The sequence below is a fragment of the Episyrphus balteatus genome, chromosome 1 (assembly GCF_945859705.1).
Source record: "Episyrphus balteatus chromosome 1, idEpiBalt1.1, whole genome shotgun sequence".
NCBI classification, from domain to species: Eukaryota; Metazoa; Arthropoda; class Insecta; order Diptera; family Syrphidae; genus Episyrphus; species Episyrphus balteatus.
The window spans coordinates 38,640,130-38,659,154 of NC_079134.1; the positions used below are offsets into that span (position 1 = coordinate 38,640,130).

At 29.4% G+C, this 19,025-nt stretch overlaps 1 protein-coding gene across 2 annotated transcripts in view; it reads left to right on the forward strand.

The window, feature by feature from the left end:
• Nucleotides 1-18,637, forward strand: part of LOC129905543 (hemicentin-2-like) — a 456,916-nt gene extending 438,279 nt beyond the window's left edge. The window contains exons 8-9 of one of the 2 annotated variants that reach the window (XM_055981020.1): nt 18,135-18,178; nt 18,353-18,464. In XM_055981020.1, the coding sequence (XP_055836995.1) occupies nt 18,135-18,163 (29 nt within the window). In that variant the 3' untranslated portion in view covers nt 18,164-18,178; nt 18,353-18,464. Of the gene's footprint in view, nt 1-18,134; nt 18,179-18,352 lie in introns of both variants that reach the window. The other variant, XM_055981019.1, reaches the window with a different exon arrangement.
• The last annotated feature ends 388 nt before the right edge of the window (nt 18,638-19,025 follow it).

The window sequence follows — 19,025 nt, forward strand, 5'->3', positions numbered from 1 at the left end:
AAAGTAAGAAGGATATTCAGTTTGTTACTATAAGGAAAGAAAAATAAATACGTTCCACAACTTGTTTCTGTCTATTTAACTGCTTCAGGAGTATGTGGAACGTACACAAAAATCCTTAAATGGTTTGTTATAAGCACTCAATTCAATAGAAACAAATTGTGGAATGTAAAACTCAAACAGAGTTCCAGGTCATACCCTTAGTTTAGTACAACAACCACAAAGCCCCACTCAATAATCAAGAAATCAAGAAAAACCTAACAAATCTGACAAAGCTAGCAATTTACCTTTGAACTCTTAATAAAACTGTATAAAAATATTGTTAACTTCCAAAACGATTAAGGTTACCACTACCACCTGCTTTAAATCCCATCAATCATCTTGATTGTTTTATATACAGTTCCCCCTTTTTGTCAGGACATCTAAAAGGACGTGTAATGTGAGTTTAATCGCTTTGTCGCGTACAACGTTTATATACAAAAAGTCCTCAAAAAAAAAATCCAAACCAAACGAAACTTGAAAGTCACACGCTATCTATCCAAAGTGGCAGTCTCTATATAATAAGTTGTATGTCTGTCCGCATTTCTCTTTATACCTACCCCAACGCTTCAAACACACACTAATCGTGGTACTAAATGTTCATCATTTTCCGCAGGATATTCAGTTGTTTCCTCTACTATGCACGTTGCTACTTTTGGCAGCCAGACATTATAGGGCGCCTCAATCATGTTGAACATAGACCAACATAAAACGACAAAAGGGATGTCCTTTTTTTTCATCATCGTAATCGTCTCATGCCAAGACTAACATTCAGTACGGCATAACCCAAATAAAAAAAAACCTCGACTTTAACTATGAATAATGTATTATTAGGGAAAACTAACGGTACTTGGATTTCCGGTTATACGTCAGCAAATCAGTCAAGAATACAACCACATTGCCTCGGATTTTAACATGGTTGATGCATTATTCACTCCAACACACACACATTAAAAACCATTGCTGTCATCACCTCGTGACGCGACCAAACAAGGACGATGAAGTTAAACAGGATTTGCGTATAAGAGACGGGACTTTGATATTTAAATTGAGACTGCTGAAATTATTAAGCATCACCATCACACCAGCGAACACAAAACTTACATCATTTTAGCCCAAAAGATATTGTTTAACAGTTTGTAATAAATCATTTCTAGTTTGTTAGTTTGGGTGTGCAGTAATCGTACCTTACCTTACATTATACTACCTTCACGTTACATCACGTACTTAGTGTGAAAGGATTCATGGCGCGTTGATGATGCAATAGAGTATAAAATAGCTGTGTTAAGCACGTGTTGTAACGATTTACTTTTTTTTTTGTTGTTGTTGTTTTGTGTGCGTGTTTGATTATGAGTGGAAGTGGGAGAAGGGAGAGGGAAGATATTCACAAAATAACTATAATATCGCAAGGATGTTACCGTTAAAGCATAATATCCTTCCTATTCGAATATCCTTGTTACATTTATAGAGAGCAACATGCAATTCGCTATTAATGCCGCAGAGCAGCAGATGATAATGATGCTATTGATGCTGTTCCTGCTGATGTTTCAGCTAAAACGGAGGTGACTCCATTTTGAATTTTCCGCATATAAACAACACTGCCATATTTCACACTCATATCCTTCCTCCTCCACCCACATTGCTCTAAGCTGTGTATATATATGAGAGTAATTTTCCACAAAATTTTCCATAAACATATTTTTAATGAGCATCACATTCGCATGGATTTTGCGAGATGAAAATGCAAAATTTTCAGCGCAAGGATATCCTTGTTTCAGCAGCATCAATTAGGTTTTATTTCAAATTGAATTTATATGCTTTTAGGAATATTTCTGTGTGTAATAAGACTGTATTTAATTATACTATACGTTTTATATAGATACATTTTATAGTGACTATAACTGTAATACTATAAATAAAAGGAAACTTTTGAATTGTTATTAGCTTTCTCTCTTTCTATTCATTCCACTAAATCGTTTTAGCGGAAAAAGTTGCTATGGTTACAGTACAATAGAATAGTTTTACTGAATTTTTAAAGATATTTTCTTCAAACCACGTAAGTTTCCTGCAAACTATGTATTTAATCACATAAAGTGCATTGAATTATAAATACGTTCCACATTCTTTAACAACTCTTATTTCAATTTTTGTTTCACATATTTTCTTAAGGGTAACTGCTGAAGTATATAGTGCAAAACCTGACAAAAGTTGTGGGACCTTATCTTGAATATTTTACTCATAACAATTTATTCGCAAAACCTTGTATAAAGCCTTCATGAAAATACGTTCCACAACATGTTACGACATTAATCACATCAATTTCTGAAAATGTTTTCTTAAAAAAATAAGCCAGAAGTAATCCAGACAGATTTGACATTTATTAAAAAAAATTCATTTAAAGTAAAATATGCAGAACGTAAAACGTAAAATAATACATTCCACATTTTTCAAGAGTTCATATTGTCGAAATGCCGTTTAAATAATTTCTAAAGCATTTTAGGCTACATAAACTGTATGACCTCTTGATAAATATTCATCCCATCGAGGAATGGAAAGTGATCAAGTTCCACAATACGTTGTGAAACTGAAAATACATTTTCTGAAGACATTATCTAATGGAAATAAGGTTTAAATAATCCAGAAAGTTGTATTATTAAAAGAAATTCAGAAGTACAAGTTGTGGAATGTAAATCATAAAATTATACCGAGTAATTAATTTTAACTCGCACGGATTAAATGTAGTTTTTTTTTCATTGAAGTGCTAAGTCAGCTAAGGAATATTTCTACTTCTTACTTTACCTAAGTGAAAAAAGAATATTCCTGCGTTGAAAGTTATTAAAGTGAACTTATATTCCACAACATTTTTTACTTATTTGAATTATATTATTTACAAATGAAAGATCTTCCTAGTGCTCAAGGTTTTAAAATATTACCCTTAATAAAAGGTAATGTATTGTATTTTACAAGGTGAACCAGGATTAAAGAAAAATTAGTACGTTCCACAATGTTCTTTCATATTAAAATTAACAAATTTTGTAAAATTCAACAAAGTAGAAACTCTTAACGGAAAAACTATTTTTTTTTATTGATAAGGTATTAAATTGTGGAACACATTAATTTTTCATTTAATTACAAATCGTCGACAAAAAGCAAATTTGTTCTAAGTCACAAAATTTAACAGGGGACAATTTTTTGAGTTTCAAATTGATTGAAAGCAATATTTTTTTTGCTCTTCGGTAATTCAAGTTATGCTTTTTATAATGTTTGTTCTTTCATAAGTAAATCCATACTATTTATATCCATAACACAAACAAAAAACAAGACAATGCCAACGAAAAAATCACATGTAACTTTAACATTACAACTTGTTTAATTTGATAAAGAGTCATGTAAATTTAAAGAGAAAGCAATGTTAATTTAACATTAAATCATGTTAGTTTATTAAAGTTCTAAATTAACTTTAACATGTTTACTTGAATCAATTTCATAAAGGATCGAGTATATTTCAATGTATTTTAAATGTTACAATGAATCATGTTGATTTATTAATAGTTTCGTGTTGGTTCGTTATGGTTGTTAGTTTAAACGGGACAGCTTTTATTATGTTAGCTAAACACTTTTAAATTCTAGTGAAAATATATCATGTCAAAATCTTGTGTCAGGTAAAAACTTTAATTATGAACTATTCTGTTTGAAAAATTACTACATGATAACTGGTTGATTTAACAGGATTTTTTTTTTAGTGAACCTACCAATTCGAAACACTCGAAAACTCAATTTATACAATTTTACAGGTACCTTATTAAATCCTACAACATTTTATTTAAAAATTAATCCTATCCATAACACTATATCGATCAAGTTAATTAAATCAAACCAGAATACAGCATTGTCTTTAATTTTGTAATAATTTTCTCACCAACCAATTTAACACTGAAGAATTCTTAACCTCCCAAAAAAAACCCTTGTTTCCCTAAATTGCATTCTTTCTCACTACATGTGAGCACAAGGGATATATTGCATATGAGGATATGATTATGCCAGTTAATTAATTATTATTAATGAAGCAAGTATTTCTATTATGCACACACATAAGAGCTCAGCATGTGTTCAACCCTATACATTCCATAGAACTATAGGACTACTACAGTACTAATAAATATGAGTTTTTCCATTGTTAAGCTGTTATACGTATATGATTTTGATTGAGTAAATGTGTGATCCATGCAATTCCTTGACACACGACAAACACATACAAAACAACCCTAAATTTATCATTATTATATTTTTCTTGTGCAAGAATAGGGAGGAGAATTGGGGTTTGCTTTTGTGATTAAGTTATTATCCTTTTTTTTTATGTTGTAATTGAAAAAGACCTCTAAGCAACAAACACGCAAGTTTTGTGAATCTTACATAGTTTAGTTGAGAATATATCAATTAAAGTATGTTTCAGTTCTCACACACATTTAGTAAGTGTGTGTAATAAGGTAGAATATAATAATTGTGTATGAAATAGTGAATTGAGGTCTTATGGGTTAAACACAGGTGTGCTTGTGAAACGATGCAGAACAATGCTATTAGAGAATGCAATAAAGGAAGTATCTATATAAGGTGAGAATTCCGCTTCCGCTTTATTATATTACCACACTAAAATTATATTCAAGTTGAACTATTTGAAGAAGGATATAGAAGGAGAGATAATGCAATTATATTCGCATAAAAGCAGTTGTTGGAATGCTTAAGGATATTCAAACGATGAAACTAGAAGTGTATTACTATAATTTAAGCTCATCAATTAACAATTTATTGAAGATAAGGCGGGTTTGATGAAATAGTATGTATAGAATTCTATAGAATACAAAAAAGCCTACTTTTTGGTTTTCCCAGACTTTATGCAATAGAAGTAATTAGTCTTAATTTTAACTAATAGCTAGTTAAAAAAAAAAAAATAATGTGTGCATTTCACACGTGGTAGAAGTGGAACCATATTTTTTTCTTTCATCACTTCAAATCCATTTTTTTGATATGACACCCTATAATAAGTTTTATATCATATGAAAGGTTATTATTTAAGCTTTTAATATTTTCTCCTTCATGTCTGTTTTGACATCTACAAAAAAAGCTCGAATTTTTTTGAGGCCAATCAATTTTCATCAAAAAAGCAAGAAAATCAATCAATTAATTTTTACTGTCGCTTTTTTGTTTCATCTTTTTTTAAATCACTACTATACTAAAGAAGTTTTCACTTCAAAAATACAAAAACGTAGGATTTTTATACATTTTTTGTTTCGATTTTTCAAAATTTTTAGTTATTTTGTCAATTATATATCAAAAAATATAATGGCTAATACAAATTTGTTTATTTTACAAAAATATTCCCCAAAAGTAGGAGTCCACAAAACTTTGCGCAAAGTTCCAATCAATTTTTTGCCGCTCACTGTGGCGTATGTGGATAATTTTTTTTTAAATTAATTTTTGCTGTAAGATTGCTTGTAAGGCAGTTTTTACCCTGAGTAAGTTTCTTGGAAAACAACCTTTTTACTTGCAAAACTTACAGCAAAATAAAATTAATTAAAAAAAAAATGTTCCACATACGCCACAGTGACCGAATTTAAAAAAAATTTATATAAAGCTAGTATCTTTAACAATTCTCTTTTTATTTTTAAAAATGATACATTAAATAAAAACAAATACATGTGTTGCACATAATATGTAGGTAAGTAAATTTTTAAATAAGTAAATTTTTGTACATTTTTGGAGCGAATACAGTAAAAAAAAAAAATTGTTCCTCAAAAAAAAGTTAAAATAGTGAAGCCTGTATTTTTCATTTTCTTTCTCATAGATAATTCCTTTCTTTTGTATTTCTTTTCAACTAATCTCAACTCAACTGTCTGGAATAAAATTCAACTTCCTCTAAAAGGAACTCCTCATTTATTTTCGTCCAACATCTGCATATCATTTCAATGAACAACAATAAAAAACTAATTCATTTTAAGTGAACTCAGCCTCTATATTTGTGTCCACTTATATTATATACAGACGCTCATTGCATTTTATTATGTGCGCGGACTTCTTCGCCTTCAACAATCAAATCTCTAATCTTCAAAAATAAAACTTGTATATAGCAATGCAACAACGTTTAAGAAAAAGGAACTTTATTCCTCTTTTTGCGCTCTTCACAAAAATTCTTTTATTTGACTTAAATTTTGTGTTTTTTTTTTTTGGGTTCCTATGAACCTACAAACATAGATAATGCGCCCACTGATGCACACAGCTAGCTCAAAGAATGTGATTCAACTTTTCCAATTTAATTTCGCTCAGTACACTCATAAAGTGCATAGTTTGCAATATTATATCTCCTAGAGTTCTCCTTTTAAGAAATGCGTTTCCAAAAAACCTCCACCCAGCTCATAAAATCTATAAACTTTTTTCTTTTCTTTTCGAATTTCTTCTATCTTTTTCCTCGATACGAAGGAGTTTTAGTGTAGACAGAGAGAGAAAGAAGCTGATCCTATCCATGTATAATGAGAATGCCATGCATAATAATTCTTGAAGAGAGGCAAGAAAAAAAAAACAATACAAAAAAAAAACTTAAGTTTTGCACGAACAACTTCAACAACACAAATAACAGAGCCAAAATGCTCACTCACTTCCTTCTCTTCTCTTCCCTTAGAGCCGTGCAAGCCTGCCCGTCAGAAAGAGTCCTTTTTTCGAATTCAAAACCTTGCTTGCATTTGGGTGAAATATTTATTTTGAACAAAAAAATAAAATAATAATAAGAAAACACAAAAATTGATGCCAAAAAACGAAAAACAAACAAAATCTTCGCGCATAATTCTTTCGAAAATATTTAAATTCAATTCGAATACAAAAAAAAAATATTGGATGGATTCTTGTATTTATAAATTTTTAGTTTTATTTTATTCCTCTGTATTTTCTTATTCAGAGAAGAATCTTCGAAATTTTTTCAGTTCGACTCTTGACACGATTTAAATGGCATGAATTATAAAAAAAAGTTCCTACAGAGGGCAGCAGACGTTATTTGTATAGTCGCCGCTGCCACTGTCGTTCTGAAGTCATAGTTTTGCGATGTTGTCGTTGGCATTGTCTTGTTTTTTTTTTTTTTTTGCTATTTTAATTTTTGGCAGGATTTCATATCAATATTTTTAAGGTTGGAGAAATTGAAGTCTTCAAAAAAAACCGTTCTCTGAACACAGGATAGGATTTAAAGAAAAATGTGCGCCTTTATCGAAAATTGAGTAAAAATCTGATGAAATGTATTTTTTCTTTGAAAACTTCCACTTATTTTGGAAGGATTTTGGATTGGAATAAATTCCACTCAAACATTTTATTGCCAACTCACTTAAGCCCTTAGACCTATTATTTCTACGGGAGAGTCCTTGGTAGGCATAACGCCTCCACTATACTTGCACACCGTCATAAAATTTGGTTTAAAAAAAATGAGTGGTTTTAGCCGATTTCAATAAAATTAAGTCTTTTTGTTTGAGAATGAAATTTTGGGGCACTCAAAAATTCACTCAGTTTGAGTGTTTGAGATAAACTAAAAAACTTAGTTACTTGTGTGCAAAAATTTCCAAATTCATCGATACCACTCAAATATTCAATACGTCTCCCGGTATCAATATTATGATTGTCAGAAAAAATTACACTCAAACATCTGGTTAAAAAAATTGAGTAGGTAATGTACGAAAAAGTTAATAGTAAAACTGTTTTTAGAGAACGAATTTAACTAATAAATCCCACTAAAAAAATAGTTATATTATTGTTTTTTTTTTTGTATTGAGTGCTGTTTCCAAAAAATCGAGTGATTTTATGTGGGAAGACAAACTACATGCTCTTGTTTCAGAGAATGATTTTTTTTTGTTTATGGAAGAAAATTTGTAAAATCAATCTCACTTAAAGATGCACTCAGTTGGGGACATATTAAAATAATTGAGTGGTTTTGTGTGAAAATTTTCTCTCCAAAAAAAAATAAACATATGTTTTTTTTTTCTTCCTTAAGATTCGACTCAATTCATATCTTGAGATGAGTTATAAGTTTCACTCAAGCATTCGGTTTAATGACGAGTTTAAAACAAATTGAGTGCTTTTGTAATTCGTCACTCAGAATGTGATTGTAAAATAAATTTCACTCACACATTTGGTAAAGAAAAATCGAGTGATCTTAGTCGATACAAGAAATTGAGTGATTTTATAATGATGAATTTAATTGATTGAAAAATGAGTTCCACTTAACGAGAACAAAATGAATATCCGCCCGATTTTTTCATGAATGAGTTTTTTTTTTACTTTCCACTCAAAAAATCAATTTGTCTCTCAAACTGAATTAATGTGGTTTTACAATGAATTTTACTCAAACACTGTTTTTCAAAGAAAAATTGAGTGCTTGAGCGAATTTAAAAAAATATGAGTCCTTTTGTGTAGGAACTCGAATTACAAGTCTTTGCTTTGTAAGAGTCTACTCTACTGAGATTTCCGCATACAAAAAATTGAGTGATTTTCTTGTAATCTTTAATTTTTCAAGAGGTTTAGCCTTTTTGGAAGTGCACACATTATCCATATGACCAATCCGGCCTTGTTCAAATATTATATTCTAATTTCTTTCACTAAAAAAAATATTATTTTCCTATCATGGAAGAAAGAAGTTAAAGTTGTTCAAAGAAACTCCTAGTTTTTTTTTTAAGTTTTTTTCTTCCTTCAGACTATGACATTTAAAATCGGGACATTTTCCTGAAGCTAAAAGTAGATATTCCTATTTATGTTTTCTTATCTTCATTTTATGGACGATGCAATTTAATTGAATTTATTTAAATATTGTTCTCATTGAATAAACAAGGATGAAAGAAAATAACAAAATTAGAGTATTATATTTGGCTTATAACAAGGAATCAAAATTTCCAAAAAATTTGCAATGCAATTGAAACTTCTTCAAGTCACTATTAACTACCTATTAAACTTCCACATTATTTGCGTAATTCAATAATCCACTCCACCAGTAGATTGTCTTTAAAAAAAAAAGAAGGGAAAATTTATTTCTAGGATTACTTAGCAGAGAAAAAAAAACAAATCCCAAGATTTTCCAATTGGATTCTCTATAACTTCGAATTAAAAATCAGAACAAAAAAAAAAAAAAAAACAAGAAATAAAATAACCCTATTAAAATTCTTTGGACAGAATTTTTCCTCCATGGAATAAAGACATATACAAATAAATACATACACACCACAGAGAGAAAAGTCCTTAATTCCAATTTCCTGTGAAAATTTACAAAAGAAACAAAAAAAAGGATGTATAGTGTTGAAATCAGGGCTTAAAAAAATACAATCCACAAAAAAAAAAAAAAAATACAAACCCTTGAAGCTAGTAAAAACCCTGATACTTTTCGAAATCATTAATCGGAGAAAGAATGTGGGTTGAATAAATATAATAAAAATATATATATCTCTATCTACAGGATTTATCCTTAATTCCAAGTGTAAAACAGGATGCAGAATGAAAAAGAAGACATCCAAGAACTCTATCAGGTCTCTGGAATGGATTTAAAAAAAAAAGAGAACAAAAAAAAAAGCATGAAAATTCAATGGAAAATTGCAAAAGAATCACAAATCGAAATGCCATTTACATGAATCCTGAAGGATATTTACACACAAAATAAAGAAGATTTGACAATGTCAAACTCAAAAAGGACTGCATGACAAGTTCACTTGTAAAATATCATTTTTTTTTTTTAAGTTTCTGTCTTTCATCTTTATTTTCGAGAAGGAAGGAAAAAATTCTTTGGGAAATTAGAGGTGTTGATTTTCAGTAAATTTGGCTGCCAAAAGGATTTGATTTGCATCCCTATGATTTTGGGTACCATGGAAATAAGGGTGCATTTACTTTAATCATCAACTATATATAAATTTCTCTCCCGGATCATAAAAGATGAAGAAACGGTACACGTAACTCATATTTAAATAACTAAATCCATTGTTATAATATTTATACAGGATTAAAGCCTACAATGGATGTGCGAAAATCGAAAATGATTGATTAGATATGCATTTCGAAGGCAAATATAAACTTCATTCATCTCTACACAGAATTATGCAAATTTAAAAGCAAACAAAATGAAAGTTCAATGTAAAACAGCGTTGTAAGCGGTATTCAAAGAAACTATTTTTGGCACACGATAGGAGAAATATTTTCAATTTTTTTGTTTTTGTTTTATTACTTGCATTTTACTATTTGTGTGTTTGTGTGTGTGTCTTTTTTTTTTCATTTGAAGAAGAATTGTAGGGGGGTTTAAGAAACATCGTGATGAAGAAAATAATTTCATTTATTTAATTGAATAAAAAAAAAAGATTTTATAGTATTTTTGTTAACTTAGAAGTTTAAGTTCCACAGTTTTCTTAAGAATGTTAATACGTCCACTATTTTCCTTGTAGAACTAAATTAATTAGTGTTATTACTTAGTCACTGAAAACGTTCCACAAACTAAATTTTATATCTATGTATTTTACACACACCTTGAATTAACAAAATGTTTATCCTCTTTTCCCAATACGTTCCACAGTCTTTAGCCGAAACGTCATAATGGAAATTGAACAAAATCAACATTTTCCTTTAGCCAACTGAACTAATAAACATTTAAAAGTTTTATAATTTTATTTTAACACATTAATTTTAGGTACGTTCCACAGTTGTTATCAAGTTCACTTAGCTTAAACTTCACATGGATAATAGTGAAATACGAATTTTTTAACCAAACTTGATAGTATTAATTACTTTTTTTCTCTAGAATAATAATGAAAAATACGATCCACTTTTAAAAAAAAATGAATACGTTCCACAATTGAAACGCTTGGAATTCGTACGAATTCTTTCAGTTCGTACATACTTACCGTTCACATGAAAAGTTGAATACGTTCCACAGTTTGTAAGATCCACTCAAACTCAGACCACATGCGTTAATAACCTTTTCTTCTTCTAGAACACAACTCACATTTCATTTTAAACCATTTCAAATTTATTCCACGACATTTTCTGTTTGTTTCACTAAACTTTATGTGGATTAAGATCCACAACTGTTAATTTAGTTTAATCTTTTGGTTTGGTAATTGTCATGTTCTCAATAACTCATATAGACTGTGTTTTCTCCCAATCTCGAATTCCAATTTACACTTTGTGGAAGGCATTCATTTGTTTGTTTTCATTTTTGTTATAAACACTAGGTATTGACATTAATTTTTACTTGTCTTTTGAATATGTTTTAAATTAATCTTTATTTCCATAAAATCCTTTTTTTCACTAAAGAAATAAAATAAGTTGTGCTGCCTGTAATCCATCTTAGTCTGACGACAAAAAATATTGAATACGTTCCAAATTGCTTTTAAGCTTCCGTTACCCGCTTCAAATGAGAAATCAAGTGCGTACCCTAATTTTAAGTACCTACATTTCTCCTAAATGCTGCATGTACAATTAAATACGTTCCACAAGATTTCCTTTGTTCATCTAACTAACACTTGAAATGAGAAATACATAAACGCGTTCCACAATTTTTCTTGAAACTAACAAATCCAATTTTCCATTGAATATTTATTTACTATGTTCACCACGAAACTTAAATTTGTTCAATTACAAATTCCTAGTTCAAATTTAACTGCCTGAAATTTGCTTAAAATGTAACAAACAAGAATTAGGTTCCAAAACCTCTAAATACAATCCACAACTTTTGAAAACTTGAAATGAAAAAAATTCCTAGTTATGCTTAAAATATGAGATTAAATCTCTCCTTGTAAATCCCAATTCTCCAAAATACGTTCCACAATATAAGTATAATATGAATTTAATGAATTTCTGAAGCGAAAAATCCAAGCAGTGGAACTTTTCTTTAAGAATCTAAAATAAATAATACGCAGTGGTTTTATTGAAAATATTGCCAAATATTTGGATTTTGAATACCAAACAAAATCCCAAGGACTCAAACCAAAATAAAAAAAAAATATTTGAATGGTTGCCCAATAAAATAAATACATCCAAATATGGTGTTTTTATTTGGTTTGTTTGGTTTTCTTTCGTCAGATTCAATACATTTTTGAAACAAAAAAAAACAACATATTATTTGTGTTACTTGCGCAATATCTACCAGAAGGATATCCTTGATATCCCCTATTTCTTTAATATACATCCAATTGAAATTCAATCATTTGATGATTCCCTTTGCAAATATATTCAAGTGTGCTGTCTTTTACTCTAATGGTTTCATGTAAGAATCCTTTTTTTTTTTTTTCTTTTCAGTCAGATTAGATTTTCAGTCATATGATCAGAAGGATTGACAAAAACAGGAAGAAACGAAAAATAATATTTGTTTTTGGTGAAATCAAAGAAAACAGGAGACATCCCTTGAATTTATATTTTCACTCCATTTCTTCTCATCAATGCGGTATTGAATTGTATTTTTGAATGTAGACTTTGCAATTTCCCTGATGATGGGGATAAATTTATCCTTCACGCATTAGTGAATTAATATTTCCCCCTATCAAATCTACCTACTTCCTGGAAAAAAGGGGATTTTTTTTTGTTTTACTTTTATTTTCGTGCATTTACCTACATTTTTTTTTAAGGATATGAGTGGGATGAGCTGGAAGATAGAAAAAGTATTGTAAAAATATCGACGGATAAACGAGGTGTTGAAAAAAAGCCATTTTTATTATTATTTGTTAAAATGTGATTTAAAGAGAGTTTCTTGAAGTTCACAGATTTTTTTTCGAAAAAGGAATGAAATAATAAAGTTTGAAAATATATGTAAACTTTAACTACGAGTATCTAATATCTAATAACTATAATTTCCGCAAGGGTGTGACATAATCTCTATCTCATATTCTCTTTTCTGTCTCACCATCTTTACTTATTTTTTATCTCATGCTGTCTCAATGTTGATTAATATCCTTTTTTCCTTACTATCATTAATTTTTTTTCTATGCCATATAGTTCACATTCACTTCGGCCACAAAATTAAAAAAGCTGAAAACGACTGAGCAAACAAAAAAAGGCACTGGTCTGAATTTTACGACTTGAGTTATCTTCTGAAGATCCTATCTATCCTGCTCCAAATGTAAAAAAAAAAATGTTTGGATGCAAATAACTCGGCAAGTAGTCCTCCGAGAAATTGTTGGTTTTCAGTAATGAATAGAGCTTAAAAAGACCTTTCTTCTGATATCTCACTCGATGAATTTGGAGGAAATTTTATAAAATGCATTTTTTTCGATAAGGGGTTAACCTTGTTTTTTTTTCTCAGAATTCGAAAAAAAAAATATTACAAATTTTTTTCACCTAAAGTTATAATCTTATTTACTGTGAACTCATATCTGAAAATCAAAATTTCTTTGGAGTTTTTAGTCCGCAGATATCTGCCTCCGAATGTAAAAAAAAAAAATATGTTTGGATGCAAATAACTCGACAAGCAGTCTTCCAAAAAACTTTTGGTTTTCACTAATGAATAGAGCTTTAAAAGACCTTTCTTTTGATATCTCACTCGATGAATTTGGAGGAAATTTTATAAAATGAATTTTTTTCGATAAGGGGTTAACCTTGATTTTTTCCTCAAAAAATCGAAAAAAAAATATTACACATCTTTTTACCTAAATGTATAGTCTTGTTTACTGTGAACTCATATCTGAAAACCAAAACTTGTTTCTAATTTTTGGTCACCAGATATCTGCCTCTGAATGTAAGAAAAAAAAAAGCCTAGAAAAAATATTTTTCTGGAGTCGCTGATTTTATCAAACAACTTAGTTGATCCCTTCAAGGTAATGGCCAAGCAAAACTCGTTTATGGCAATTTTTTAAGTTAAAAGTATCGTAGTGTTAGCTGTTACGTTGTCCAGGTCGCTCTTTTAAGAATCTTAACTCTTTTTTAAGATTAATTCCAACTCATCCAATTTCTTCGTTCCACAAAAAATCATTATTTTCCAAGTAAATCTAATTATTTTCATATTCACGGGTAAAACCCGTCTAACATTAATTTCACTCAAACCGCCAACCATATCCTCAACTTGTGCACCGTTAAAACTTACTGTGCCTTAAAGTGCTAAAAGCCGTCTTTCTATGTCGAAGTTGAATATAATCCAATTTAGCTGGTACTCCCTTTTGCTACAAAAAAAAAAGCAAGTACATGCTCTTTGGGTTTTCTTATTCCAAATATCGTGCTTCTGAACTAAGCTTCTTATATCTTTGTAAAACGATAAAGAAACCTAAATCTCGGCTTTTACCTGATATTTATGTGAAAATGTTTATCGCCCCTTCCTCCACTTTCTTCCTATATCTTTAAGATATCTGGAGTAATTAATAGAAATTCATATACCAAAAAAGTTTAAACCTTCAGTTTCCATTGAAGGTAGACAATTTTGTATCTATAATGCTTAGAAATAGGCATAGTACCTCCACCTACGTTTTGAAGATGACAACAACCAACGCACCGTTCAAAAAGTATCTAATGCAAAGGATCCGCTTCCGCACAATTTCAATCTAACCAAGAGAGTCTTTTCAAGTTAGAAACAGAGATAGAATTTTTTTTGTTTTATTTCTAAAAATTGTGAAACTGTTCTAAGAGCAGTGGCATATCTGGCAAATGCACTTAAAATTTTCCCCGTTGAAATAAGAAGGTGTTTTTCAGTGAAAAGTATAAGAGCATTAACATCCATCACCGTGATGTTACTACCTACCTACTAACTTGGCTTTATTCAATTTCAAAAGTCTTAGGGAGCACGTTTTGAGTTCGAAAAAAAAAAATCTTGTCTTTCAAGGGAGTTTCCGGTGATTGGTATAAACTGGTCTAAAAGTAAATTAAGATGGATAGCCTTCCAACACAGAAATCATGTATTTAGTCTATTTAGCATTTCAATGAGGTTAAATACTTACTTCCACCAATTGGTACAAACTGGTCTAAAATTTTAACTCGACTGGTCTTAAATTTTAATAACTACATATTTCTACTTTATTGAAAAGTTGTGACATCTACCTGAAAATCATTGCAGCACCTCAAAGACGTTTAATAGTTATTTCCATTGATTGGTATAAACTGGTCTAAAAAACAAAATAAGATGTCAAACCATCCAACACACAAATCATCTACCTGTAAGTCAATGTATGTAGCACTTTAATAATTTTAATAGTTATTTCCGCTAATTGGTAGTATAAACTGGTCTTTAAAAATTTTACTTGACCGGTATAAAATTAAATTTTTGGCAAAACTGACTATTTTGTTGTCAAGTTATACCGTCTGCCTGAAGGTTTTCGTCTTTATTTTAAGAAAATTTAATAGTATTTTCCATTGATTGGTATAAACTGGTCTAAAAAGTAAAATAAGATATCAAACTATTCAACATTCAAATCATCTACCACAAAGTCTATGTATCATTTTAAAATGGTTTAATAGTTATTTTCGTAAATTAGTATAAACTGGTCTAAAATGTTCAAAAAAGATTTTAAAATGATCTAACACATAAATCACCTTTAAGTTTTTTCTTCTTTTTATTTTTCTTTTTTTTTTTTTTTTGGTATTTCCGTTGTCTTTTGTTCATTTTAAAATGAGAAAATGAAAAGCCATCGGGGGTTTGGCTCTTAGCTGTCACTGCCAGCCAACAACGACAATGATAATAGGGTGACACAAAATTGCCCTGGAAGCCTTTTGCCTTTGCTGCTCTGCTTGCTTGCTTGCTTACTTACTTGCTTTTTACTATACACAATGGCAAGCAATATGGCAACTAGGAAGTGAGCTTATGCCACCATTAACCGATAAGTCTCGCGTATACATTTGTATACGTTATATCGTATAGCGTTATTCAAACTAACAGATACACACACACTAATACAACACACGTGTCTCTCCATTCTAAAAAAAAACTCTCTAACAAAAGCCTCGAAATGGAAACACAATATCCACGCAAAATTGCCACGAATAGAAACATAAAAAAAAATCACATGAAAAAAATTTAATCTAAAACAAAAAAAAAAGGACGAAACAAAAATCAGGATAAAAGTAACGAAAAAAATTGACGTTCTAGAACAATATGGCAGTGGTTGCAATTAGGCAATGTTAATTATACCCTTTAAGGCCGTTTACTTAATGGGCTAATGTAAGGTAAATGATTTTTAAAATGCGTTCGTTTGTGTATGTTTTTTTGAGTGAATGTGGTCGGTGATTTATTGTTGTTGTTTATAAATGTTTTTTTAGAGTATGTTAAATGGACAACAGGGCTGCAAGGACTTTCAGAAAAATATATAAAAATGTTTCTTCTTCTTTACAAAAACAAAACAATGCAAGGTTGTAATAATTTTAAATCTTTTAAAACTAATCATTTTTAACGAGGTCATATATATCTTGAAACTGGACAAAAGACATTAAATTTGTTGTTGTAATAAAAAAAAAAAAAAAACCGCAATGTTTTAAAATATTTCATTAGAATTCGATGTCCTTGGAAAAGGCAGTTTTTCATTATGAAATTAATCCCGATTGCTAGAAGTAAAAAAGTGGTTTCAGTAAGATTTATTTGATAGACTCACTCAATGAGAAAGACATTTTTAGACCAATCGATCGGTAGCTTTGAACCAATTTCGTCAGTCTGTGAAATCAGAATTCTTTTCCAGTTTGAGATTGGTATTGCACTCTATTTGGTGACGAGATGTTTAGTTATTAGATTTTTAAAACATTTAATTTATTGGTATAAACTGGTATAACTCATTTAGAGAACGTAAAATTGAATTTCAAAGCATTGAAATATCGTAAGTCCATGTTTCGTGTTTTCTAAGCTAGAAAATTCTGTTCATACGATTCATTACAGTCATATTTATACCATTTATACCATTTGCAATGCATGTGTTTTTCACAATTTCTGTAGTAATTCCTCAAGGGATATCAATTCATTGATCTCATCTTTAAATGCATAGTTATTTATAAACATTCAAGGATTTAAATAGAATTTTGTTGTTATTCCCGATTGGTATAAAATAGTATTTTGTGCCGTTTTAAAATCTTTTTTGATCTAAACATGGTACGATGCCTTGGTAATTAAAATTAAACATTTTACCAGTTTATACCAATCAAACAATCAATCTCTAACAAATTAATAATGTGTTGGGTGTGAAAAACCTCGATTGATATTTTTTCATCACAATTTTTTATGATTTTTCGAAGATTTCAAGCAACTCAATGATCTTTTTATTAAAAGATTAGATTAGATTAGATTAAGAAAAAATGTGACAACTTTATACCAAGTTCAGACAAAAATTAAAAAATTTTCGGTTCAGAAAGTTGTTACTTGCGACTGGTATAAAATTGTTATGCCTTGATCCTAAATTAAATAATTTTGTCAAGCTTACTATTGACTTGCACCGATTTTATCATTGAGTCTACCATTTTTAACTTCTTTAGCGTAGAAAACTGATTGGTATATACAAACTGAACTGGTATAATATACAAATCAAGCAATAAATCATGTTTAAAAACTTATAAAATTGCTTTAATCGTTGTGTATATTTAACAAATTTTTGACCAATTGCACATGCACATGGATTAAATTTGTCAACTTTAAACCAAAATTTTAAACAAATTTTTCAAGATCTTCGTCTAATTAAATAGAGTAGGGATACAAAATTCCAACTGTTTTCTAATTGGTATAAACTGGTTAAAATCACAAATCCAATGAAGCCTATAACTTTCGTTGGTCTTTTAATAGTGCTTTTTTATGTGTGGGCCTATTTTCTAACAATTATTGAATGTCGATATCAAAAATTGGACTTAAAAACCTCGAAATTAAAAATTAAATCTCGAAAGAAAATAGAAAAATATTATAGTTTCTATAAGACCTTCCTCTCAAAAAAATAAAAAAAAAAAAGTCAATGTTTTGATTCCATCTTTATTTTTGAACCCTTTTCATATTTTATTTCATTACTTTTTCTTTTATTTTTATTCCTTTTTAACTTGATTTGTAGTTTCATTTTGTTCATAAAATTTCCATTCATAAAAAATCAAATAAAAAAAAAAAAAACACAAAAAAAATTGTTTTCCTGTATTCTCTATTTTATTGCATCCAAAAGCGGATATTGTACAGGATATAACGCTTTAACGGGAAGCAGTAAATGTAAGTTTTACTATAGAAGTTTTGTCGTCTCTAAAAAAATATATTATTATCTACACATACACACACTTTCACATGCTAAAACATCACACCCCTAAATAAAAATAAAACTTTTTCTTAAATATTTTTTTTATTTTCTAATTTAAACAACTCCTTTTTTATTTATTTTCATTTTAGATTCACCATATCATGACGTAAGCGGTCTACCCAATCCATACATGGAACACATGGAACAAGAAGATGCGAAACCACCACAACAACACATGTCCCTTAGTTATGATGAAAGTCTAGAAAGTGGCTATTCGACACCTAATTCTAGAAATCGTCGTGTCATTCGGGAGATAATAGTCTGATTCGAGAAGGAGTGTGCCAAAATTTTTAAAAACAAAATACAAAAAATTAATAATAAAAAAAAAAAAAACATACACAAAATAAAATCGAAGAATGAAGAAAAGAGGGCAAGGAGGCGTGGCAGCAGTACCTAAACCTACACACACATAAAACAAAAAACAATAAAAATTAACAAAAATCATCCAGATCCAAATTATACGAACGAACGATTTAGAGAAACAAATTTTTTTTTATTGAACAATGAATTTTATCTCGAATTTTTTTTTAACTCGAATCTCAAAAAATGCTGTATCTTTATTTTTTTTTTAATATAGGATCAATTTTTCGTTTAAAATTTAAATTTAGAAATTTAACGATAAATTTACTTTTATTTTGATAAAGTAACTTTTTTTGGTTTAACACACATTGAAAACAATGTAATTTTTTTTAAATAAAATGAATTTATTAAGGCTTTATTTTTTTTACAGAGACAGAACAACAGAAAAAAATATAATTGTGT